The following is a 19,829-nucleotide window of genomic DNA, read 5'->3' as shown; positions in this document are numbered from 1 at the left end:
GGCTGTCCACCCAGAGCACCAGAAGTGGCACTAGTGATCCCACCTTACTGGAAATGCATTTACCCGAATTCTTATACACTCTTGGTGACATCGCGTGTCTACTATTTCATCCTACTTCCACCAGCTGGTGGCCAGCACTTTGCAGCTCTCAGCCAGCACGGCACTGAAGTGAAACGGCCACTAATACAGGCAAGCGTCATCAGTCTCAGAAGCACGCTTCTCATCTGGGCGTAGAACAGTCCAGAAGGGCCATCTGAGGAAGAGCTGCTGTCCAGGAGGTGGCTCACCGCTTCTCACTTCAGAAAGGACCCCATGTCCTCACAGACCAAGCAGGCTCCAGTTCGCTGGCTGGGGCACCCCTGTTCTGGAAAGTGCTGGCACCCACTGCCAACTTCTTCCTCTCCAGCTCTCCTTTTTCTCCACTCCATAATAACACCCCTCTCTGTTTCCAGTTGTCATTACATCACCCTTCATTCCAACCAACTTTCGTAATGTGTTATTTCTAAGCCTACATCTTATTAACGTTTCAGGATGGCAGTTTCCTGGTGGCGTGTAGGAAGGCACCCTAGTCTTTCCCGCAGTGTTTCCAAATCCCACTCTAGGATGTCTGGTTTCTGGACAGTATCAGCACTCCCTCCCCGGTACCCCTAGGACTCGAGGGAAAGGGGGTGTGCGCCTTTCAGCCACTCCGTGTGATGCGCAATAGGGCAAGAGGAGCTGGATTTTCTTTCTAGCACTTACCACCTTCTAGTCCACTACATTGGTTACTGGTTGGGGTTTTTGTCTGTCTTCACACAGGGAAGCCCCCCTCCAACGCCCCCAACAAACACACACTAGGATGTCAATTCGGTGAGGCCAGAGCTTCTTGTCTGGTTCATTGTTGTAGCCCCAGTGACTAGAGCCGTGCCTGGTAGGTGCTCAGGCAACATGTGTTCGATCAAAAGCCACAACAGAGATGTGGGACACAGAGGGTACCAGTGTTATTTCTGCTTTCCCAACCGCGGCAGGAGTGAGGACCTTCTGTTTCATTTGTTGAGTAAACGTGTATTGAGCTGGTCAGTGTGTAATGTGTATATAATGTATACAACGTGGATAGCAAGTGCCTAGCGCCAGTCATGGTGCCGGGCATGGCTCTTGTTAGAAGCACTGTGGTGGCAGGGGCAACATGCATTTGCCTGGGACCTGCCTGAGCCAGGCCCCCAGTCGGCCCGTATACATTGTGCCCAGGGAAGGAGGGATCCCCAGTGGGAAGGCTCTAAGCGACTAGCGTGTTCCATCCAGAGTGTTCTTGTTAGCTTTGTTTCAAGAGGGTGAGCTCTCCTGCCCCCATCTGGGCCCCAGATACCTCTTGCCCTAGAACTGGAGCTCATCTCATATTGACTTTGACTCTTTAGGACATCTATAGTATTAATCAAAGATTGCTTGTAAAATAATAGAATATGTGACCCTGAAAGAGAAGAGTCTGGAATTTGGGAAGGTGGCAGCCTTTTTTTTATTTTTCTTTTCAGACAGGGTCTTGTTCTCTCACCCAGGCTGGAGTGCACTGGCACAGTTGTGGCTCACTGTAGCCTCCACCTCCTGAGCTCAAGTGATCCTCCCACCTCAGCCTCCTGAGTACCTGGGACCACAGGTGTGTGCCACCACACCTAGCTAATTTTATTGTTATTTTTTTTGTAGAGACGAGGTCTCCCTATGGAGCCCAGGCTGGTCTCAAACTCCTGGGCCCAAGTGATCCTCCCACCTCAGCCTCCCCAAAGTGCTGGGATTATAGGCGTGAGTCACTGCGCCCGGCCTTTCTTTCCTCATCTTCTTTATTTTCCAAAGTTACTATGATATAAGCATATTGTTTTAAATGCTTTTTCTACTTTAAAATTTAAAACCATGTGAAGCATTACTAGTTCACTAAGGATGCCCAGAAAAAGATTTGCCTTCTTGTTCTTATATTACTGCTGAGAACTGTTGTTTGCAATTTGGCAGAACTTCCCCATTCTGGTTATCTATTGCTGTGTGTAAAAAATCAGGTTGGGTGCAGTGGCTCATGCTTGTAATCACAGCACTTTGGGAGGTCGAAGAGGGAGGACTACTTGAGCCCAGGAGTTTGAGACCAGCCCTGGGAACACAGGGAGACCCCATCTCTACACAAAATCTAAAAATTAGCCAAGTATGGTGGCATGCACGTGTGGTCCCAGCTTCTCAGGAGGCTGAGGTGGGAGGATCACTGAGCTCAGAAGGTGGAGGCTACAGTGAGCCGGGACCATGCCACTGCACTCCAGTCTGGGCGACAGAGTAAGACCCTGTCTCAAAAAAGGTAAAAGATCACCCCAAAATTTGGCAATGCAAAACAATTGTTTTGCTACGCTTCTCAATTCTGTGGGTTAGGAATTTGAAAAGGGCTCTGCTGGCTGGCTCTGGCTCAAGTTTTTCATGCAGTTGTAATAGTCAGTATAGTGGTGAAGCTGGAACCCAGTGGGGCTGGCTGGGCATCTCTTGACTGTCTCTTCTCATGATCTCAGGATCCTTCCATGTGGTCTCTCCATTTGGACTAATTGGGCTTCCTTGCAGCATGGCAGCCTTATGGCAGTTGAACTACTCACATGGTGACTGTCCCAAACGAGCAAGGTGGAAAGGTGTGTCATCTTTATGACCCAGAGTCGAAAGTGACAGAGTGTCACTTCTGCCATACTCTGTTGGTGAGGTAGTCACAAAGGGCTTATCAGGTTCGGGGGGAGGGGACCCAGATCCTACCTCTTGATGAGAGCAATGTCAAAGTCACATCGTATGAAGAGTATCTGGATTGGGAGAGAGATGCCATCAGAAAATACAATCAGCGAGACTATGAAAATAAAAAATGTACTTACTCTTTGCTCCAGGATTCCATATATAGGAATCTATCCTACAGATATTTGTGTACACATGCACAAAGGTTTATGTTCAAAGATGTTTACTGCAGCATTCCTTTTCATGGCAAAAATTTTGAAATAACCTCAAAGTCTAGTAACAGGGTATCTTTTGAACAAATTAAGGTATAAAATAGTCTGCAGCCACTAAAAAGATTGAAGGTAGGTCTGTGTGAAAGACGTTTAAGACAAATTAAGTGAAAAAAGCTAGTCATTAGATACTACTTGTATTAGAATTCCACATGAGATCGAGTTTCATTCGTGTTGCCCTGAAGTGCAATGGCGCGATCTCAGCTCACTGCAGCCTCCTCCTCCCAGGTTCAAGTGATTCTCCTGCCTCAGCCTCCTGAGTAGCTGGGATTACAGGCATGTGCCACCATGCCCAGCTACTTTTTTTGTATTTTTAATAGAGGATGGGGTTTCTCCATTTTGGTCAGGCTGCTCTTGAACTTCCAACCTCAGGTGATCCGCCCGCCTCAGCCTCTCAAAGTGCTGGGATTACAGGCGTGAGCCACCGCACCCGGCCCTATTTGCTTGGTTTTTACAGACAGGATCTCACTCTGTTGCCCAGGCTGGAGTGCAGTCAACAGGTATTTCTGTTGGGACTTTAGCCCCTTCAGAGTAAGGAGATGCAACCGACACTGGGTGTCCTCAGAGGCAACATCTTGGGACTGTCCTTTCAAGACTAAAGTAGTAAAGCAAAAGCATGCCAGTGTGACTTGTGTGTTTTTCCAATTAACTAGACACAAATGGTGATTTTTGCTGATCTCTCTACTAAAAGAGCTTGTTTGCAAAAAAGCAGAAATGACTTTGGCTCGTTTAGGTTAAAAAACATGTCATTTGGGGCCGAGCCTGGTGGCTCATGCCTGTAACCCTAGCACTTTGGGAGGCCAAGGAAGGTGGATCACGAGATCAGGAGATCGTGACCATCCTGGCCAACATGGTAAAACCCCGTGTCTACTAAAAATACGAAAATTAGCCAGGCGTGGTTGCACACACCTGTAGTCCCAGCTACTCAGGAGGCTAAAGCAGGAGAATTGCTTGAACCCTGGAGAACCCTGGGGGCAGAGGCTGCAGTGAGCAGAGATCTCGCCACTGAACTCCAGCCTGGCGACAAAGCAAGACTCCATCTCAAAACCAAACAAACAAACATGTAATTTATCTGAGTGATGTTGAGTTATTTGTGGGAACCCGAAGGATGAATTAAGCCAACCATGTATAAGGACAAGTGTGAACAAAGGCTGGGCCTGGGACCTCCTGAGCTAAGTTTGTGGCCCACCCCTGGAGTGTTACCATTACTGTGACAGCCTCAACTGTGCTCAGTTCAAAATCCAAAATCCCTGGAGAAGAGAACCTGGTTGGCCCCACCTGAGGTCCGTCACATCAGCTATGCCTATGGAGGCAGGGTTAAGTTGAACACACACGGCTACTGGACCACCCCAGGAATATGTTGTTTTGAGGTACGGAACCCAGGGGCTCAGTTTGGATCTACTGCATAGTCTTTTGCGTCTTGGTCAAATGATTTCCTTTTAACCAGTCAGATAAGCATTTGGTATATGGACAAAGCCTTATCATAGCAGCGGTGCCTCTCTGCCTTTGTAGAACTTTAGTACCAATGCCCTGGTGTCTGTCACCCTGCCAGGTGTCCCTAATTGGTGCCAGGTAAAGTATCCAAATAGGACAAACGGAGGGATTTGTAATGCTGAATCCACAGCCTGACTGGAACCTTGCAGGAATCTTCTGACAGTCAAGAGGGAATTGTCAAAACAAGATATCCATAACAGAGTTCCTGACTGTCTTTTCAAAGACACTTGAATTTCTGCCAGACTCCAGACAGATTCCCATTCCCAGGGGGTTACACACAGCACAATGAAGGGATATTTCTTAGCAAATATTGACGTGCCAGAGAATTGGCATTAAATTACTGGCTCGACAACTCCTCATCTGCTGCTCTCGGTGGCTGATATGAAGGATTGTCTATTTACAATTGAATTCTGCCCTTGTGGCAATCGCTGAGCTGAGCTGATTTCAGGGATGGGAAATGAATAACACCTTAAGAACACAGATGGGGCCTAGAAACTATTCAGCACTTTCTCTGCAGGAAGCGGCAATAGTGGCAGAGTTTTTACACGCTCCCTCTGAGGAACGGCTGTCATATGCAGAGTTTCCTGTTTGTGTTGGGCGTGGGTAGAGATAGGGTTGATTTTCCACCTTTCTCATGAGACCCGCAGATCCATGAAGAACCAGGTGTGCGTCTTTGCAGCCATTGGACCCGACACACAGTAGGCGCTCAACTTGTTCAGTTCTAGTGTGGGTGAGTCTAAGTCTCTTGGGTAAGTCTTACCGGGGCAGTGCTGCTATTCAGCGCTGGGACAGCTTCACCAGCCACTCTGACCTGACTCACCCTGGCCGGGCCGTGAGCTCTCACATGCGGTCTCCATTGACCAAGCAGCGGCCTCACCAGAGTCCTGTGGCCATGACTGTTGCTGCACGGCCACCTGACGCCCGGCCAGGTGCTCATGCTTGGATCCCAGACCCCAGATCCCAGGAACCTGCCTTTCACTCGGCTGCCGTCTAGCTCTCTGCCCGGTCACCTGCAGTCTTAATTCCTTTTAATTTCCTGTTTCTAGGCCAGTACCTTTTTTCTCTCATCCCAACCCCCACCCTTTCCAGGTCACCTTCTCCTGATTCTCTTGCTCCCTCTGGCCCCCAGATGTCTCTCTTCACACCATTCTCTTTTCTGACAGTTGCTGCCTTCTTTCCAGTCGATTCTTTCCACGTTTCTGTGTTCCCACAGAGCAGTGCCTCATCAGCCTGGTGCTGAGCACCAGTTCAGGCTGGGAGTGAATTCTCTTCAGGTGGGGGCCTGGCCTTCTGGGGAGAGGGCTGAGTTTCCAGGGTGAGGAGGGTGCTGGGTGCCTCTCTCTTCCCAGTGTCGCCTCAGCACAAACCCGCCCAGGCACATGGGGGACACTGGCCTGGCTGCCCTAAAGGCCACCCCAAAACACCACAGTTCTTTTTTTTTTTTTTTTTGAGATGGAGTCTCACTCTGTCGCCCAGGCTGGAGTGCAGTGGCGCGATCTTGGCTCACTACAAGCTCTGCCTCCCAGGTTCACGCCATTCTCCTGTCTCAGCCTCCCAAGTATGTGGGACTACAGGCACCTGCCACCACGCCCGGCTAATTTTATTTTTATTTTATTTTATTTTATTTTGTAGAGACAGGGTTTGACAACATGGTCTGAATCTCCTGACCTCATGATCTGCCCGCCTCGGCCTCCCAAAGTGCTGGGATTACAGGCGTGAGCCACTATGCCTGGCCCCCTTTTTTTTTTTTTTTTCTGAGACAGAGTCTCACTCTGTTGCCCAGGCTGGAGTGCAGTGGTGCAATCTCAGCTCACTGCAACCTCTGCCTCCCAAGTTGAAGCGATTTTCCTGCCTCAGCCTCCCGAGTAGGTAGGATTACAGGCGTGCGCCACCACACCTGGCTAATTTTTGTATTTTCAGTAGAGACAGGGTTTCACCATGTTGGCCACGCTAGTCTCGAACTCCTAGCCTCAGGTGATCCACCTGCCTCGGCCTCCCAAAGTGCTGGGATCACAGGCATGAGCCACCATGCCTGTGACCTTCAGGAAGTTCTGACCTTCAGGAAGCTGGTACTTTTCAGAAGAATTTAACCAGCCTACATTAAGCCAGCTCTGGCCATGTGCCAGGCCCTGGGCCGTTACAGACATCGTGCCATATTCTCGCAGCTTTGGGAAATGTATATGTTATCCTACGTGGCCCCTGAGGAAGCCCAAAAGCAGACGTGTTGGGTAACTTGCTTGCAGAGGCTAGAAAGGGCGGGCTGGACTCTGCAGGCCCTTCCTCAGCCCACTGTCCTGTGTTCCTCGACCGCATTCTTGTCTAAAGGCACAGACTGTTACATTCAGTCAGCATGATACAAAACTTGAGATCCAGCTAAGATTCTATTTGGGGGCTGATTGTTTTGCCTTGTAACATGTTTCTTTGAGGAGTCACAGGCACCTGTCACAGTTTGTGGCTTGCCATCTTCACCTTGCAGGACGTCCGGGGCCCACCCAGGTTGCCTCCTCCCATCCTAACCTCCCAGCTCCCCTGGTCAGGCCGAGCTCCCTGGTGCTCCCTCCCAGAGAACATGGCCATTCACCCAGCGCCACTCTTGCCGCCGGCCTCTGCCTTCCTGGGCTCACTGGAGGGAGTGTGGGATGGTCAAGCTTTAGGGGTCTCGGCTTTTCTTTTCACCTTGCTTAACTTCAGAGTCCCTATTTTCTCACTTCTAAATTGGGGGAAATTGTTGCCCTGCTAGCCTCATTGTCTGATGGTGAAAACAATATGGGACTTGAGTCTTGTCAACTTTCTGAGCGCACGTACCTAATGGCATAACAGTACGTTGATTCTTTACTTTTCTTTTTTTGTTTCTTTTTGTTTTGTTTTTCTTTCTTTCTTTCTTTTTAAGACAGAGTCTTGCTCTGTCGCCCAGGCTGGAGTGCAGTGTCATGATCTTAGTTCACTGCAAACTCTGCCTCCCGGGTTCAAGCGATTCTCCTGCCTCAGCTTCCCGAGTGGCTGGGACTACAGGCATCTGCCACCATGCCCAGCTAATTTTTGTATTTTTAGTAAAGACAGGGTTTCACCACGTTGGCCAGGCTGGTCCCGAACTCCCGACCTCAGGTGATCCGCCCGCCTTGGCCTCACAAAGTGCTGGGATTACAGGTGTGAGCCACCATGCCCGGCCTTCTTGACTTTTCTTTTAAGAGGCAGGATCTCACTCTGTCACCCAGGCTGAGGTGCAGTCGTGCAATCACAGCTCACTGCAGCCTTGAACTCCTGGACTCCAGCAGTCCTCCCACCGCAGCCTCGCGAGTAGCTGGGATTATAGCCACGCATCACCACAGCCAGCTAATTTAAAAATATTTTTTGTAGAGGGTGGGATCTCGCATTGTTGTCCAGGCTTTTTTCTTGACTTCTGTTCCTGTGACACTACTACTATGAATATTATTATTATTATTATTATTTTTTAATTTAAATTAGAGACAGGGTTCCACCATGTTGCCCAGGCTAGTCTTGAACTCCTGGGCTCATGCGATCTACCTGCTGCGACCTCGCAAAGTGCTGGGATTACAGGCATTAGCCACCATGCCCGCCCACTGTGACTATTATTTTCATTGTCATTGTTGTTATTTATGCAGCATGGCCAAACGCCCAGGCTCCCCTGCCCCTGGGTTCCTCGCCACCTTTTCTCCCGCATAGCTGAATGTGTTAGAAAGCCGGGTGCACCTTGTGGTTTGCTTTAACCTTCTCCTCCTCTGCCTGTGACCCTCTGTCCTGTGACCCCCTGCTCTGACCGCCACTTCCTCACTGGCTTTTAAAAAGTCTGGGCCTTTCACAGTTCCTCTCACCTGGTGTCCACTTGGCTGTGCTCTGCCAGCCTGCCGACCGCCGCCAGCGTTCCGCCCAGCACAGCTGCCCTTCCTGTAGCTAATAACTGACACAGAGGCTGCCAAACATTCCACCCTGAACTTCCAACCTTTCCCGGACGCCCGCATCACCACCGGGCCTCAGCAAGAATTGCTCCCTCTGTTTCTACACTAAATGCCACCCAGGTGTTCCTCTGTTTTTGCTACTCTTCCTTCTCTTTTGGAGAGAGTGACGTTGGATTTCTGTTGTTAAGCTGAGAGACCGGCTCTGGTGCAGGACATTTATGGAATACCTGCCACCCTAGGCACCCGTTTCAGGCAGGGCGTAATTATTATGAGGAGTAATAATTATTGTTGGGAGAGTTCCCATTTATTGAGTGCCAGTTATGTTCTAGAAGTTTCATGTACTGTATCTTCCCCAATCCTCACCACAAGCCTGTGAAGTCAGGATTTTTCAGTCTTGTTTCAGAGACGGTAGAACTGAGCTCCAGAGAGTTGGACTTTCCCAGTGTGTCATAGTATACCAGTGGCAGGTTAGAAGTCAGGTCTTCCTGACTGTAAAATCAGTGCCACTTCTACCGCACCAGACTGCATTGATCTGTTTTTGGAGATTCTATGGCCTAAGGAAGGAATTATTAATCAAAAAAGAACCTGGTCGGACATGCTGGCTCACGCCTGTAATCCCAGCACTTTGGGAGGCTGAGATTGGCGGATCACCTGAGGTCAGGAGTCTGAGACCAGCCTGGCCAACGTAGTGAAACCCCGTCTCTACTAAAAGTACAAAAATTAGCCGGACACGGTGGCATGCATCTGTAATCTCAGCTACTTGGGAGGCTGAGGCAAGAGAATCACTTGAACCCAGGAGGCAGATGTTGCAGTGAGCTAAGATAGAGCCACTGCACTCCAGCCTGGGCAACAGAGGGAGACACTTGTCTCACAAAATAAAAAAATAAAAAATAAATTTAAAAGATCCTAAAAGGTGAAAGGGAGTCATTTAAGAGCAATGGCCTTGCTGCAGATACCCTTGGATTCCAGGGCAGGCTGGCTGTGTACGGGCTGAGCAGTCTTCATGTCAGCATATTCGTGAAATATGGAGGACAAGCCTTCAAGGCTTTGGCCCTGCCCTGGGGTGGGTGGCAAGTGGGCCGAGGCTACGCTCAGAGGAGAGCGGCCAGAGACTCCATTGATGAGTCAGATGCAACCCCCTGGAGCTGCAGAGGAAGGCTGGCCCGCAAAACAGAGAAAGGAAAACCTGTAGAGTTGAGTTGGATGCCAGGCTAAGAACAAAACAAACTCAGAAAACCGGAGATGACTTTTGCCCAGTGTTTAGAAAGCATTCTTCGGGGGAAATTAAAGTGTAGAACCGTGGGGCAAGATAGATTCAAGAGGGGCATGATCAGAGGTAGGTAGGTCCTCCTCTCCACATCCCCAGTGCCTGGTTTCCCCTAGCACAGCTGAGCAGTGGCTGCAGGAAGGCTGCCACTGTCACCCCCTGGGTCCCCCAGCAGAGCCCACACAGCCCTGGAGTGGGCAGGTCTGGGCAGAGACCTCAAGCATAGCTGCCATTCTCCAGCCGCTCAATCTGGAAATCAGAAAGTAAATACGCTCACCTTCCCTGCACGGCGTCTACTCTTTTCTCCGTGTATTTGCCCAGTCGTGGGATTAAAGGGAACATTTACATGAACTTTTGAAGATAAATATTCCAGTTTTGTCTCTTCTCCTGCTTATTCTCCGCCTCAGCTCAGGAGTCTGCTGTGAAAAGTCCGTTTGATCAGTGAGAATCAACTGGTTAATACATAAGCAAATGTCACCTATTGACAGGCACAACTGCCAAAGAAAAACAAACTGTAGGAGTTGTCCCTAAGAAGTGTACTCTGTTCATCTTTAGAGGTTAGGAGCTACATGGGGTTTGCCAGTTGGCCTAACTCTTGTGGTGTGAAAAGCGAGGCAAACAAAAAGAATATACTTTTTTTGTTTTTTGTTTTTGTTTTTGTTTTAAACAAAATCTTGCTCTGCTGCCCAGGCTGGAGTGCAGTGGCGCTATCTCAGCTCACTGCAACCTCCGCCTCCCGGGTTCAAGCAATTCTCCAGTCTCAGCCTACCAAGTAGCTGGGATTACAGGCACCTGCCATTGCGCCCGGCTAATTTTTGCATTTTTTAGTAGAGACGGGGTTTTGCCATGTTGGCCAGGCTGGTCTCAAATCTCCTGACCTCAGGTGATCCACCCGCCGTGGCCTCCCAAACTGCTGGGGTTACAGGCGTGAGCCACGACGCCTGGCCAGGGTATGCATTTTGGTTCAAGACAACCAAGAGTAGTGGGCAGGTAAGGTGGCTTTCCTTGCAACAAAGCCAAGTATAAAAATTCCTGGATAAAGCGCCCTTCTGTATCCTCCTCCTTTCCTATCAGCCTACCTGCCACGTTCCCCTGTAACTACAGGGCAAAAGTGGCCAACGCGGAGATCTGCTCACTCTCTCGAAAAGTCAGCCTCCAGATTTCTTTCCCCTCCTTCCCCTCCTCCTCCGTGTCAGTAAGCACTGAGAGCTGTTACCTACACCCAACTTGTGGCAGGGGCGTTGGCCGTCCAAGCTCCGTATTTTGCTGGTTTCCAGCGTTTCACTGGAAAAAAGTATGGACCATGACTCCAGATGAACAATCTTCAGAAAACACCATTCCTGAGAGACTGTGTTTAATATCCTCTCCCAGTTTGAAAAGGAGTTTGTTTTCTTACATCTTTTTTTAATTGCCATGAGCTGGACTTGTAAATATTGTAAGTGGTTGAGTAATACTCATCTGGTAAACTGACCAAAGGAAATGGACATTTTTTTCCACTCTTGTAACCCTGGCACCCCATGCCTGCCCCTGAAAGGGACTCTTGAGTTATTGGAAGGGAAAATACGCCTCGCCAGGTGCCAGCGGGCCCAGGGCAGGAGCTGAGTGAAGCGCAGAGGAACGATCTCGAAGTCAGGAGTCACACCAGGTGTTCTGTGCTAGGGTTGGGGGCAGAGAGCATTCGTTGTTTAAGAAGTTGGCAGCCTCCCAGAAGTTCAACTGTCTTTCCTTGTTCTGAAATGTCAAACATTTCCTTAGCTGGGGGAATGGATGAGTAGACCCCCCTGAGGTTTAAGAACTATTCTGAGGCAGAAGAAGTTAAGTTCTGCCTTTCACACGTGATCAAGTACAATGCGAGATCCCATGTCCCTCCAGCAGGAGGGTCAGCTGCGCCCCCAAAACTGGAGCCACCTTCCCTACATCAGAAGAGTCGCAGGCCCTTCCCTGCCTCTGCCTTTAGGAACCGTCAGACCCTTTGTGGTTATGTAGAGGGGAGTGTGTGTGTCTTTTTTTAATGGTGCCTTTTAGTGATACTTACTGAAATATTTGTAGATGACCTATGTCTGGGATTTGCTTCAAAATAATATGCAGGAGACAGGGAGCAGGTGAGGGTTTGCATAAAGCCAGCCTGGCCATGAATGGATCCTTGTGAAAGCTGACAGATGGGCTCATCACCGTTCCGTGTGCCCTTCGGTCTGCTTTTGTATATGTTTAAAATTTTCCATCATAAAAGGTTAAGGAAGGGAAGGAGGGAGGGAGAAAGAAAGAGAAGAGGATGAAAAGAGAAGAAACTCTTTATCCCAGTGTTTCAGCCTCAGCGAGTCTGGGCCTCTCTCCCTGAGGGGACCCCACGCTGTCTCAAGTCAGGAGACCTCCACTCAAGCTCCACTGGTGTAGGGAAGGGTTAGCGTGTGGACAGAGGGGTCCTACTCACCTGGATTCCAATTCTAGTTCTTCCTCTTATCAGCCAGAGGGCCTCAGGTAGGAGAGTTCACCTTCCAGAAGCTCAGCTTCCTAGATATAAAACAGAGATGAGGGTTACTTACTGTGGAGAATTAAGCCAAGCAGTATACCCATAGCACTTAGCGCCAAACCTGGCACGCGTGACTGTTTCATGAACGGTGTGGCTCAGCTTTCCCTGGCTTCAAAAAGATCCCTGCTTACTCATTCTGAAACATCCTTCAGAGGGGAGAAACTGCATTCAGCAAGGTGCCAGAGCTGGGATCACATTCCAAGAAAGCCAAACTTCTTAAAGAAAAAGGGATTGCCATGATAAGGTAGATAAACACCTTCTCTTTGACCCAAAGAATCCAAAAGACAGCAGTTGGCTTTTGCTTATTGCTGCCACCTGCCATCTTAAAATGACCTCCTCAGTTGACCCTCAGTATACACCAGTTTACTTAAGCCTGTTTAAAGTCTCCCCCTGTTTGCCCTGAAAGGGTTTGAAATTTAAAAGCCTTATTTGTCATGGCTCTTAAAATCCCCCTTTTCATCTTTGGACAAGAGCCCAGTTTATCACATCTTATCAGCTTACTGTCCAAGATGTCCGTCACTCAAGTTCATTCATTCATTCATTCATTCATTCATTCATTCACTTTGAGATGGAGTCTTGCTCTGTTGCCCAGGCTGGAGTGCAGTGGCACAATCTCGGCTCACCGCAACCTCCGCGTCCCAGGTTCAAGTGATTCTCCTGCCTCAGCCAAGTAGCTAGGACTACAGGCGTGCACCACCATGCCTGGTTAATTTTTGTATTTTTAGTAGAGACTAAAAATCTGGTCTCGAACTCCTGACCTTATGATCCACCCACCTTGGCCTCCCAAAGTGCGGGGATTACAGGCATGAGCCACTGCGCCTGTCCCGTTTTTATTTTTTATAGAAACTGTGTGCCCTGTCATGCCTTTACTGGGGCATAATTTGTCTAATTTATCTGTGGTAGAAAAATCAGCAGCTTAGGCACCACTGTATTAATAATAGTTCCAATAGACCCACCCACCGTGTGCTAAAACTACTCTGAAAGGTCTCTGCAGCTCTTCTGCAGAAGAACATTCTTCTGTCTTCTTCTCTCTGCAGTATTGTGGGTTGGCATTGACCACTTTTTGAATGTTCTTGCACATTCGCCTTCTTGCCATGTTTTCTCAGCTTCTCCCTCTCTACTGACCACTCCTTCTGTGCCTCTCTTGTCTCTTCTTATCCCTTCCAAAAATTCAACACATTTACTCATTTGTCTTACACACACACACACACACACACACACACGCAGGTGTGTTTGCCTCTTTCCTGTGCCAGAGCTCTGTTCTAGGTACGGCGGATATGGCAGTGAACGAGAACCCACAGTCCCTGGTGTAGACGTTCATGTGCCCAAGAGAGACAGTCAGTAACTGAGTACCTAAATAATGATTCAAGGCCGGGCGCGGTGGCTCACGCCTATAATCCCAGTACTTTGGGAGGCTGAGGAAGGCAAATCACTTGAGGTCAGGAGTTCGAGACCAGCCTGGCCAACATGGTGAAACCTGTCTCTGCTAAAAATACAAAAATTAGCCAGGCATGGTGGTGGGCACCTGTAATCCCCGCTACTTGGGAAGCTTGAAGCAGGAGAATTGGTTGAACTTGGGAGGCGGAGGCTGCAGTGAGCCAAGATCGCACCACTGCACTCCAGCCTGGACGACAAAGTGAGACTCCATCTCAAAGAAAAAAACAAGATTGAATAAGGGTTACCATGGAGACTTAGGGGGGCAAAGAGGGCACAGGTAACTGGAGGACAACAAAGAGTTCCTTGGGAAAGTGCCACTGAGTTTGGGGGATTAACTAGACCAAGAGTGGGGAGCTCCTGGATGGAAAGGATAGCGCGTGTCGAAGCCGGAGGCGGGGCCCCTACCTTCTGCATGGGCCTGCCAGGGGCTCCGAAGACAGCCAGGATAGCTCAAGCAGAGTGCGCAACGTGCGGCTGCAGGGTTGCTTGGTTAGGTTGTACAGAACCCCCTTGGACACTGTGCAGTTTGGATCTCAATTTCAGCCACTGGAGGATTTAAGCAAGGAGGTGGCCTGATGCGCTTTACATTTTGAAAAGCTTGCTGTAGCTCCATCATGGAGCCGGGACCGAGGAAAGCGGTCCCTCACTGCGGGGAGCCACATCAGGGATGGCAGTGACTCTGGATGTCTCGAGGCCTCTTCCCTTGGACTTCACGCTCGGGCTGTGCGAACTAAAACCAGATGTGTGTTTTCCTCTTCCCAATCAGTTGTTGTTCTTGATTTCTTTGTTCTTGTCACTTGTTCCGCTGTTCTCATAATCACCCTGATTTGACAATTCATGGTCATCAGAGCCTCAGTGTGGAGCCTGCCTTGCTGCACAGAGCTTCTGGGCCCAAGTGTCCTCCCAGCTGTGATCCCACCGGAGCCTCAGGAGCAGTACCTCTTCCTAAAACACCTCTCATCCTCTTCTCCTCAGCTGCCAGCCCCTCCCTCTCATCCTAGGGTGAGCCCAGGCCCTGGAGTGCCAGGGATTGCCCCCTCCACCCATCCCCGCCTGTGCCTGCCTCCTCATTCCCATTATCTTCTGCTGTTGTGCAGCGTAAACCTTCACCCAGCCAGGACCAAGTCGTCAGCCAAACACCACACAGGCACCAGAATAACCGAGAGCTGGTGACGGTCCTGCCCAGGGGAGCTTTTGGTCAACCTGAAGATGTTTCTGGAGCAGAAATCAGTGAAAAGATTTGTTGTTTTGCTTCTGGCAAGAAGATGGACTAAGATATTCACACACACACACACACACACACACACACACACACACACACACCTACCCCTACCTTCTCGCTGCAAGCATCTTGAAATGTTAGGTAAAATAGTGTAACGCCACCCACAAATGTTAATGCAGAACTGAATTTACAAGGAACACAGACAATCCCTAGACAAAAGAAACGAAGAGCGCATTGAAAGCCAGCGCCTACGTGGACGAACTGACGCTGCAGATGGGCCATTATCAGTCACCGTGATGGAGAGCAGGAGCTAGCAAGCCTCTGGAAGAGGCCAGGTCGTAAACGGTTTAGGCCGTGCAGACCACAGACGGTGTCACATCTTCTTTTACTTTTTTGGCAGCCCTCTACAAATATAAAAACCATCGTTAGCTCATGGGTTGCACAAAAAGCACAGCTAGATTTGGCCTATGAACCAAAGCTGGCAGAGCCTTGAGGTAGACTAGGCTGAGGTTTTCGCCTACAGGAAGACGGGGAGAAACCCTGGGGCGCCAAGAGAAGCGTCTCTCAAAAGATTGGATCATCAGAGAAAGAGCCCATGTTAGACAAATTCAACCACAGTCACAGGTAGATGACAAAGTAGCTTGCTATACTTTTATTTATTTATTTTTTTTTCAAGACAGAGTTTCGCTGTTGTTACATAGGCTGGAGTGCAGTGGTGGGATCTCAGCTTGCTGCAACCTCCGCCTCCCAGGTTCAGCAATTCTCCTGCCTCAGCCTCCTGAGTAGCTGGGATTACAGGCTCCTACCACCACACCTGGCTAATATTTTATATATATATTTTTTGTTTGTTTGTTTGTTCTTGTTTTTGTTTTTTGAGACAGAGTCTCGCTCTGTCGCCCAGGCTGGAGTGCAGTGGCACTGTCTCGGCTCACTGCAAGCTCTGCCTCTCAGGTTCACGCCATTCGCCTGCCTCAGCCTCCCGAGTAGCTGGGACTACAGGTGCCCGCCACCATGCCCGGTTAATTTTTTGTTGAGATGGGGTTTCACCGTGTTAGCCAGGATGATCTCGATCTCCTGACCTCGTGATCCGCCCGCCTTGGCCTCCCAAAGTGCTGGGATTACAGGCATGAGCCACCGCACCTGGCCTATTTTTTAGATATATTTTTAGTAGAGATGGGGTTTCACCATGTTGGCCAGGCTGGTCTCGAACTCCTGACCTCAGATGATCCGTCCGCCTCAGCCTCCCACAGTGCTGGGATTAGAGGCGTGAGCCACCGTACCCGGCCACTTGCCATACCTTTTTAAGTTTTCTCGATATTCAAAACCATGATAAAATGCCTACATGGATTGAGCTTAAGATTGATACGACCTGATCCACACTGAACCCTGAGGATCTGTGGAGGGGATTCAGGAAGTCTGTGAACTTGGACAGAAAAGCAAATTGCACTCTTATTTTCACAAATGGCTAATTGAAACAGCATTTTCTTTGCTCACGAATGTATACCACAGACTACAGCAGTGGTGAGCAGTCCTGTTGGCCACGCAACCACGTGACCCGGCACACGTGGCTCTCCCTCTTACTTTCTGAAGCATTTTCATGGACCTCTCCACCTCTACTACCCACCTCCCTCGTGGGGCCTTGGCAGGTCAAGGACTCTTCAGTCAGCAAACGTTTCCTGAGTGCTTGCTTTGTAGTAGGCACGCCCCATCTCTGTTATGCTACACCTTGTTGCCACTGGTGCCTGGCGCGTGGTAAGCACTCATTGTTAAATACTAGGCAAGCGAACATGGGAGACGGTGAGCTCATTGCACTAAGTGAGGGCTGTGTTCATTGGGGCCTACTTCATCAGCATCAGGTGAAGGAACAGGCAATGGTCAGTCCAGGCACACGACCCAGAGGAAGCAGGGCAGGGCTGGCAGGCAGAGCGGGACCCAGCGTGGGCTGGCGGGGAGGGCCCGTGTTCTCCAGCCAAAAATGTGAGGAAATGAAACTAGCAAATACTAGCAGAAAAAGTGTATATTAAAGCAAGCACCTCTATCTGTGAATATTTGTAGAAATGGGTGACTTAAGGATCTTAGACTCAAGAAGACAAGATGAAGCCATGTGGAGAATGGAGAAATGGGTTCTAGAAGGCTCTCCTAAGCCCTTGGCTTTATCAATGCGTCATCAATGCATAATCTGATTGGGTAGCGAGGGTGGCTGTCGTGAGCAGCTTCTGCCCTCCCCTGTGGTCCACGGTGTACACAGATGCTAGAGTTAGGGGCATAGCAGGCACCCCGTCCTGGCCTGAGCGCTGCCTGAGGAGGCCTGGCCACACCCAGGCCCCTGCCTTCTGCACTCACCATCTTGCAAAACCAGAGCTGTGTAGCAGCAGCGCCCCAGGCCGCCGACCACCCCTCTCCGCCTCGTACAAGCTGAAGGTTCAGAGGGAACTACATCCCTCTGACCCTCTGCAGACACTCAGAATGTGTGAAGCTTTTCTGGCAGGAATCATTAAAAGTAGTATTTTCTGCTCCTCTTTTTCAGGGATGATCATGGTGATTTTACTGCTGCTCGTGGCTATCGTGGTGGTTGCGGTCTGGCCGACTAATTGATGGCAGTAAAGAGACCACCAGCTGTGACACCTGCCAGTGACAGATACAAGCCCAGCACCCTTTTGGTACGCAAAACCTGCTCTCAATAAATTCCCCGAAAGCTCCGACCTCTTGTGCATTGCTTCAGTAAAGATTTAAAGCTCTGGCTGGGCGTGGTGGCTCATGCCTGTAATCCCAGCACTTTGGGAGGCCGAGGCGGGTGGATCACCTGAGGTCAGGAGTTCAAGACCAGCCTGACCAACATGGAGAAACCCTGTCTCTACTAAAAATACAAAAAAAAAGTAGCTGGGCGTGGTGGCGGGCACCTGTAGTCCCAGCTACTCGGGAGGGTGAGGCAGGAGAATTGCTTGAACCCAAGAGGTGGACCATTGCACTCCAGCCTGGGCACCAGAGCAATACTCCGTCTCAAAAAAAAAAAAAAAGCAAAGACTCAAAACTCTGAAGAGCTGTCTAGAGCACCGGGCCCAGCGTGGCCCTTTGGGTTTTGACTTTGGTCATTTCGGTGCTGGCCAGAGGTCCCTCGGGGTCCCCTGCCTCATGGCGGCCACTGGTTTCTGGCCACCCCGCAGTACTCTGGGCATCCTGGGGCCACTGGATTAATAGACAGTATGAAACCTTGACGTCTGGCCTGCTTGTGGAAGTCACGTGTCTGTGCAGGAAATGGGTGTACATTCAAGGCCACGTGTGTCCAGGTAGTGGGGAAGGAGTGAGGTGAGGGCTGTGCGCAGGAGCCACACAGGCCTGTGTCTGAGCGTGTAACCACAGCCCTGCCGCCCTGCCCCACCCGAGTCACCCCGCCAGGCTCAGCACTCCTCCTAGGGGTGCCAGCCGCCACTTCACAGAAATATTCCTTTGGGAACTGCCATTAGCCCCGGAAGCACATTCTTTTTCATTTCCTTGGTGACAATCAACTCTCATCTTCCAGGGCTGACAGATCTTTATAAGCAGCCGGAATCAAGTCTGTGGAATAAGGCAGGTGGGGCAGGAGGTGGTCGGGCTGGAAAGCACTGTGGAGGGTTCAGAGGGATGAGACTGCAAAGTCAGGAGAACACGCTGTTACCTGGCGCCTCGCCTGGCTCCGACAACCCCGTGTGTGAGTTTGCACAGCGTGTGTGTATGTCTGTGTGTGTCTTAGAAAGGGCAGACAGATGGGGCAGGCCTGCGGAAGACGCCAGGCCCATGGACGGCTGAGTTCGTGTTAGCAAGGGTCAGGGGGCCAAGCACCTTGTGCTCTCTCTTATCCGCGTGGAAAGCAGCGGGGGCCAGCTGGCCTTGCTCTGCCCTCCCTGACGAAAGGGGAAAGAATTAGCGTTGATGATGGGTGATTTCCAAAGCACAAGATTTCACTGAGAAGGTAGGGGATTCACAGCAGGCGAGTTTCTGGTGGATTTGCTCAAGATGGCATGACCTGAAACCCCCTATGGACAGAGACACCAGAGAGAGAGCCACGGGTAGCCTGGTGTAATGTCATTTCCTAGGGACTGGGAATGTCCCTAGGAATGTCATTTCCAGGGGTCCCGGGAAGACCTGGGGTCTGGGAGCCCAGACACCTGCCCAGCTCTGACCCAGGCAGACAGGAAGGCCACCGTGGTCTCTCTGGCAAAGGACAAGGGAGCTCTGGAAGCTCTCACGCCAGCAGGGACGTGTGCGGCCCAGAAGCACACCCATTGCCTCTGCTCACAGCTCACTGGCCAGGACTCGTCACCTGGCCTGCTTCACCATGAGGGGACCAGGAAATGTCTGGAAGGCCAAGAGCCTGAAATATGCAGTGAACCACCCTAATGACAACCACACCACTTACCAGCTCAGAGACCACGGGCAAGTGACCTTCCTCTGCCTCTGCTTCCTTGTCTAGGGCATGGAGATGAGGTGTCCTTCCTATTTACAGGGTTGCTGTGAGGACAGAGTGAGTTGGCACAAGCACAGAGCGCCCTGCTTGGCTCCACTGAAAGAAAGTTCCTTTTGGCTGAGGCGGGCAGATCACCTGAGGTCGGGAGTTCGAGACCAGCCTGACCAACACGGAGAAACCCCATCTCTACTAAAAATACAAAATTAGCTGGGCGTGGTGGCGCATGCCTGTAATCCCAGCTACTCAGGAGGCTGAGGCAGGAGAATCGCTTGTACCGGGGAGGCGGAGGTTGCGGTGAGCTGAGATCGCGCCATTGCACTCCAGCCTGGGCAACAAGAGTGAAACTCCATCTCAAAGAAAAAAAAGAAGTTTCTTCCCTAACCCAAGCCTAAGCCCAGTGGGCCAGATGCCTCCAAGTCTACATCCTGGGGATCCTACTACATGCTTCCACCTAGTGCAATAGGACAGACTGTTGTGAGGATGTGAGCGTGCACCAGGGCCCAGGAAAACGCTCTCCTGTCTCTGTGGAGC

At 50.3% G+C, this 19,829-nt stretch overlaps 1 protein-coding gene across 3 annotated transcripts in view; it reads left to right on the top strand.

Annotated features, from left to right (window-relative positions):
* STX8 (syntaxin 8) overlaps positions 1-19,482 on the top strand; it is a 313,076-nt gene extending 293,594 nt beyond the window's left edge. For 2 of the 3 annotated variants that reach the window (XM_023190864.2, XM_023190863.2), the window contains one exon: positions 17,382-17,554. In XM_023190864.2, coding sequence (XP_023046632.1) covers positions 17,382-17,449 — 68 coding nt within the window. In that variant the 3' untranslated portion in view covers positions 17,450-17,554. Of the gene's footprint in view, positions 1-17,381; positions 17,555-19,337 lie in introns of those variants that run through there. The other variant, XR_002726115.3, reaches the window with a different exon arrangement.
* Positions 19,483-19,829: the final 347 nt, after the last annotated feature.

This window comes from Piliocolobus tephrosceles, chromosome 16, assembly GCF_002776525.5.
Source record: "Piliocolobus tephrosceles isolate RC106 chromosome 16, ASM277652v3, whole genome shotgun sequence".
NCBI lineage: Eukaryota > Metazoa > Chordata > Mammalia > Primates > Cercopithecidae > Piliocolobus > Piliocolobus tephrosceles.
The sequence above is the reverse complement of the archived record's forward strand: the minus strand, read 5'-3'. Positions and strand labels throughout refer to the sequence as shown.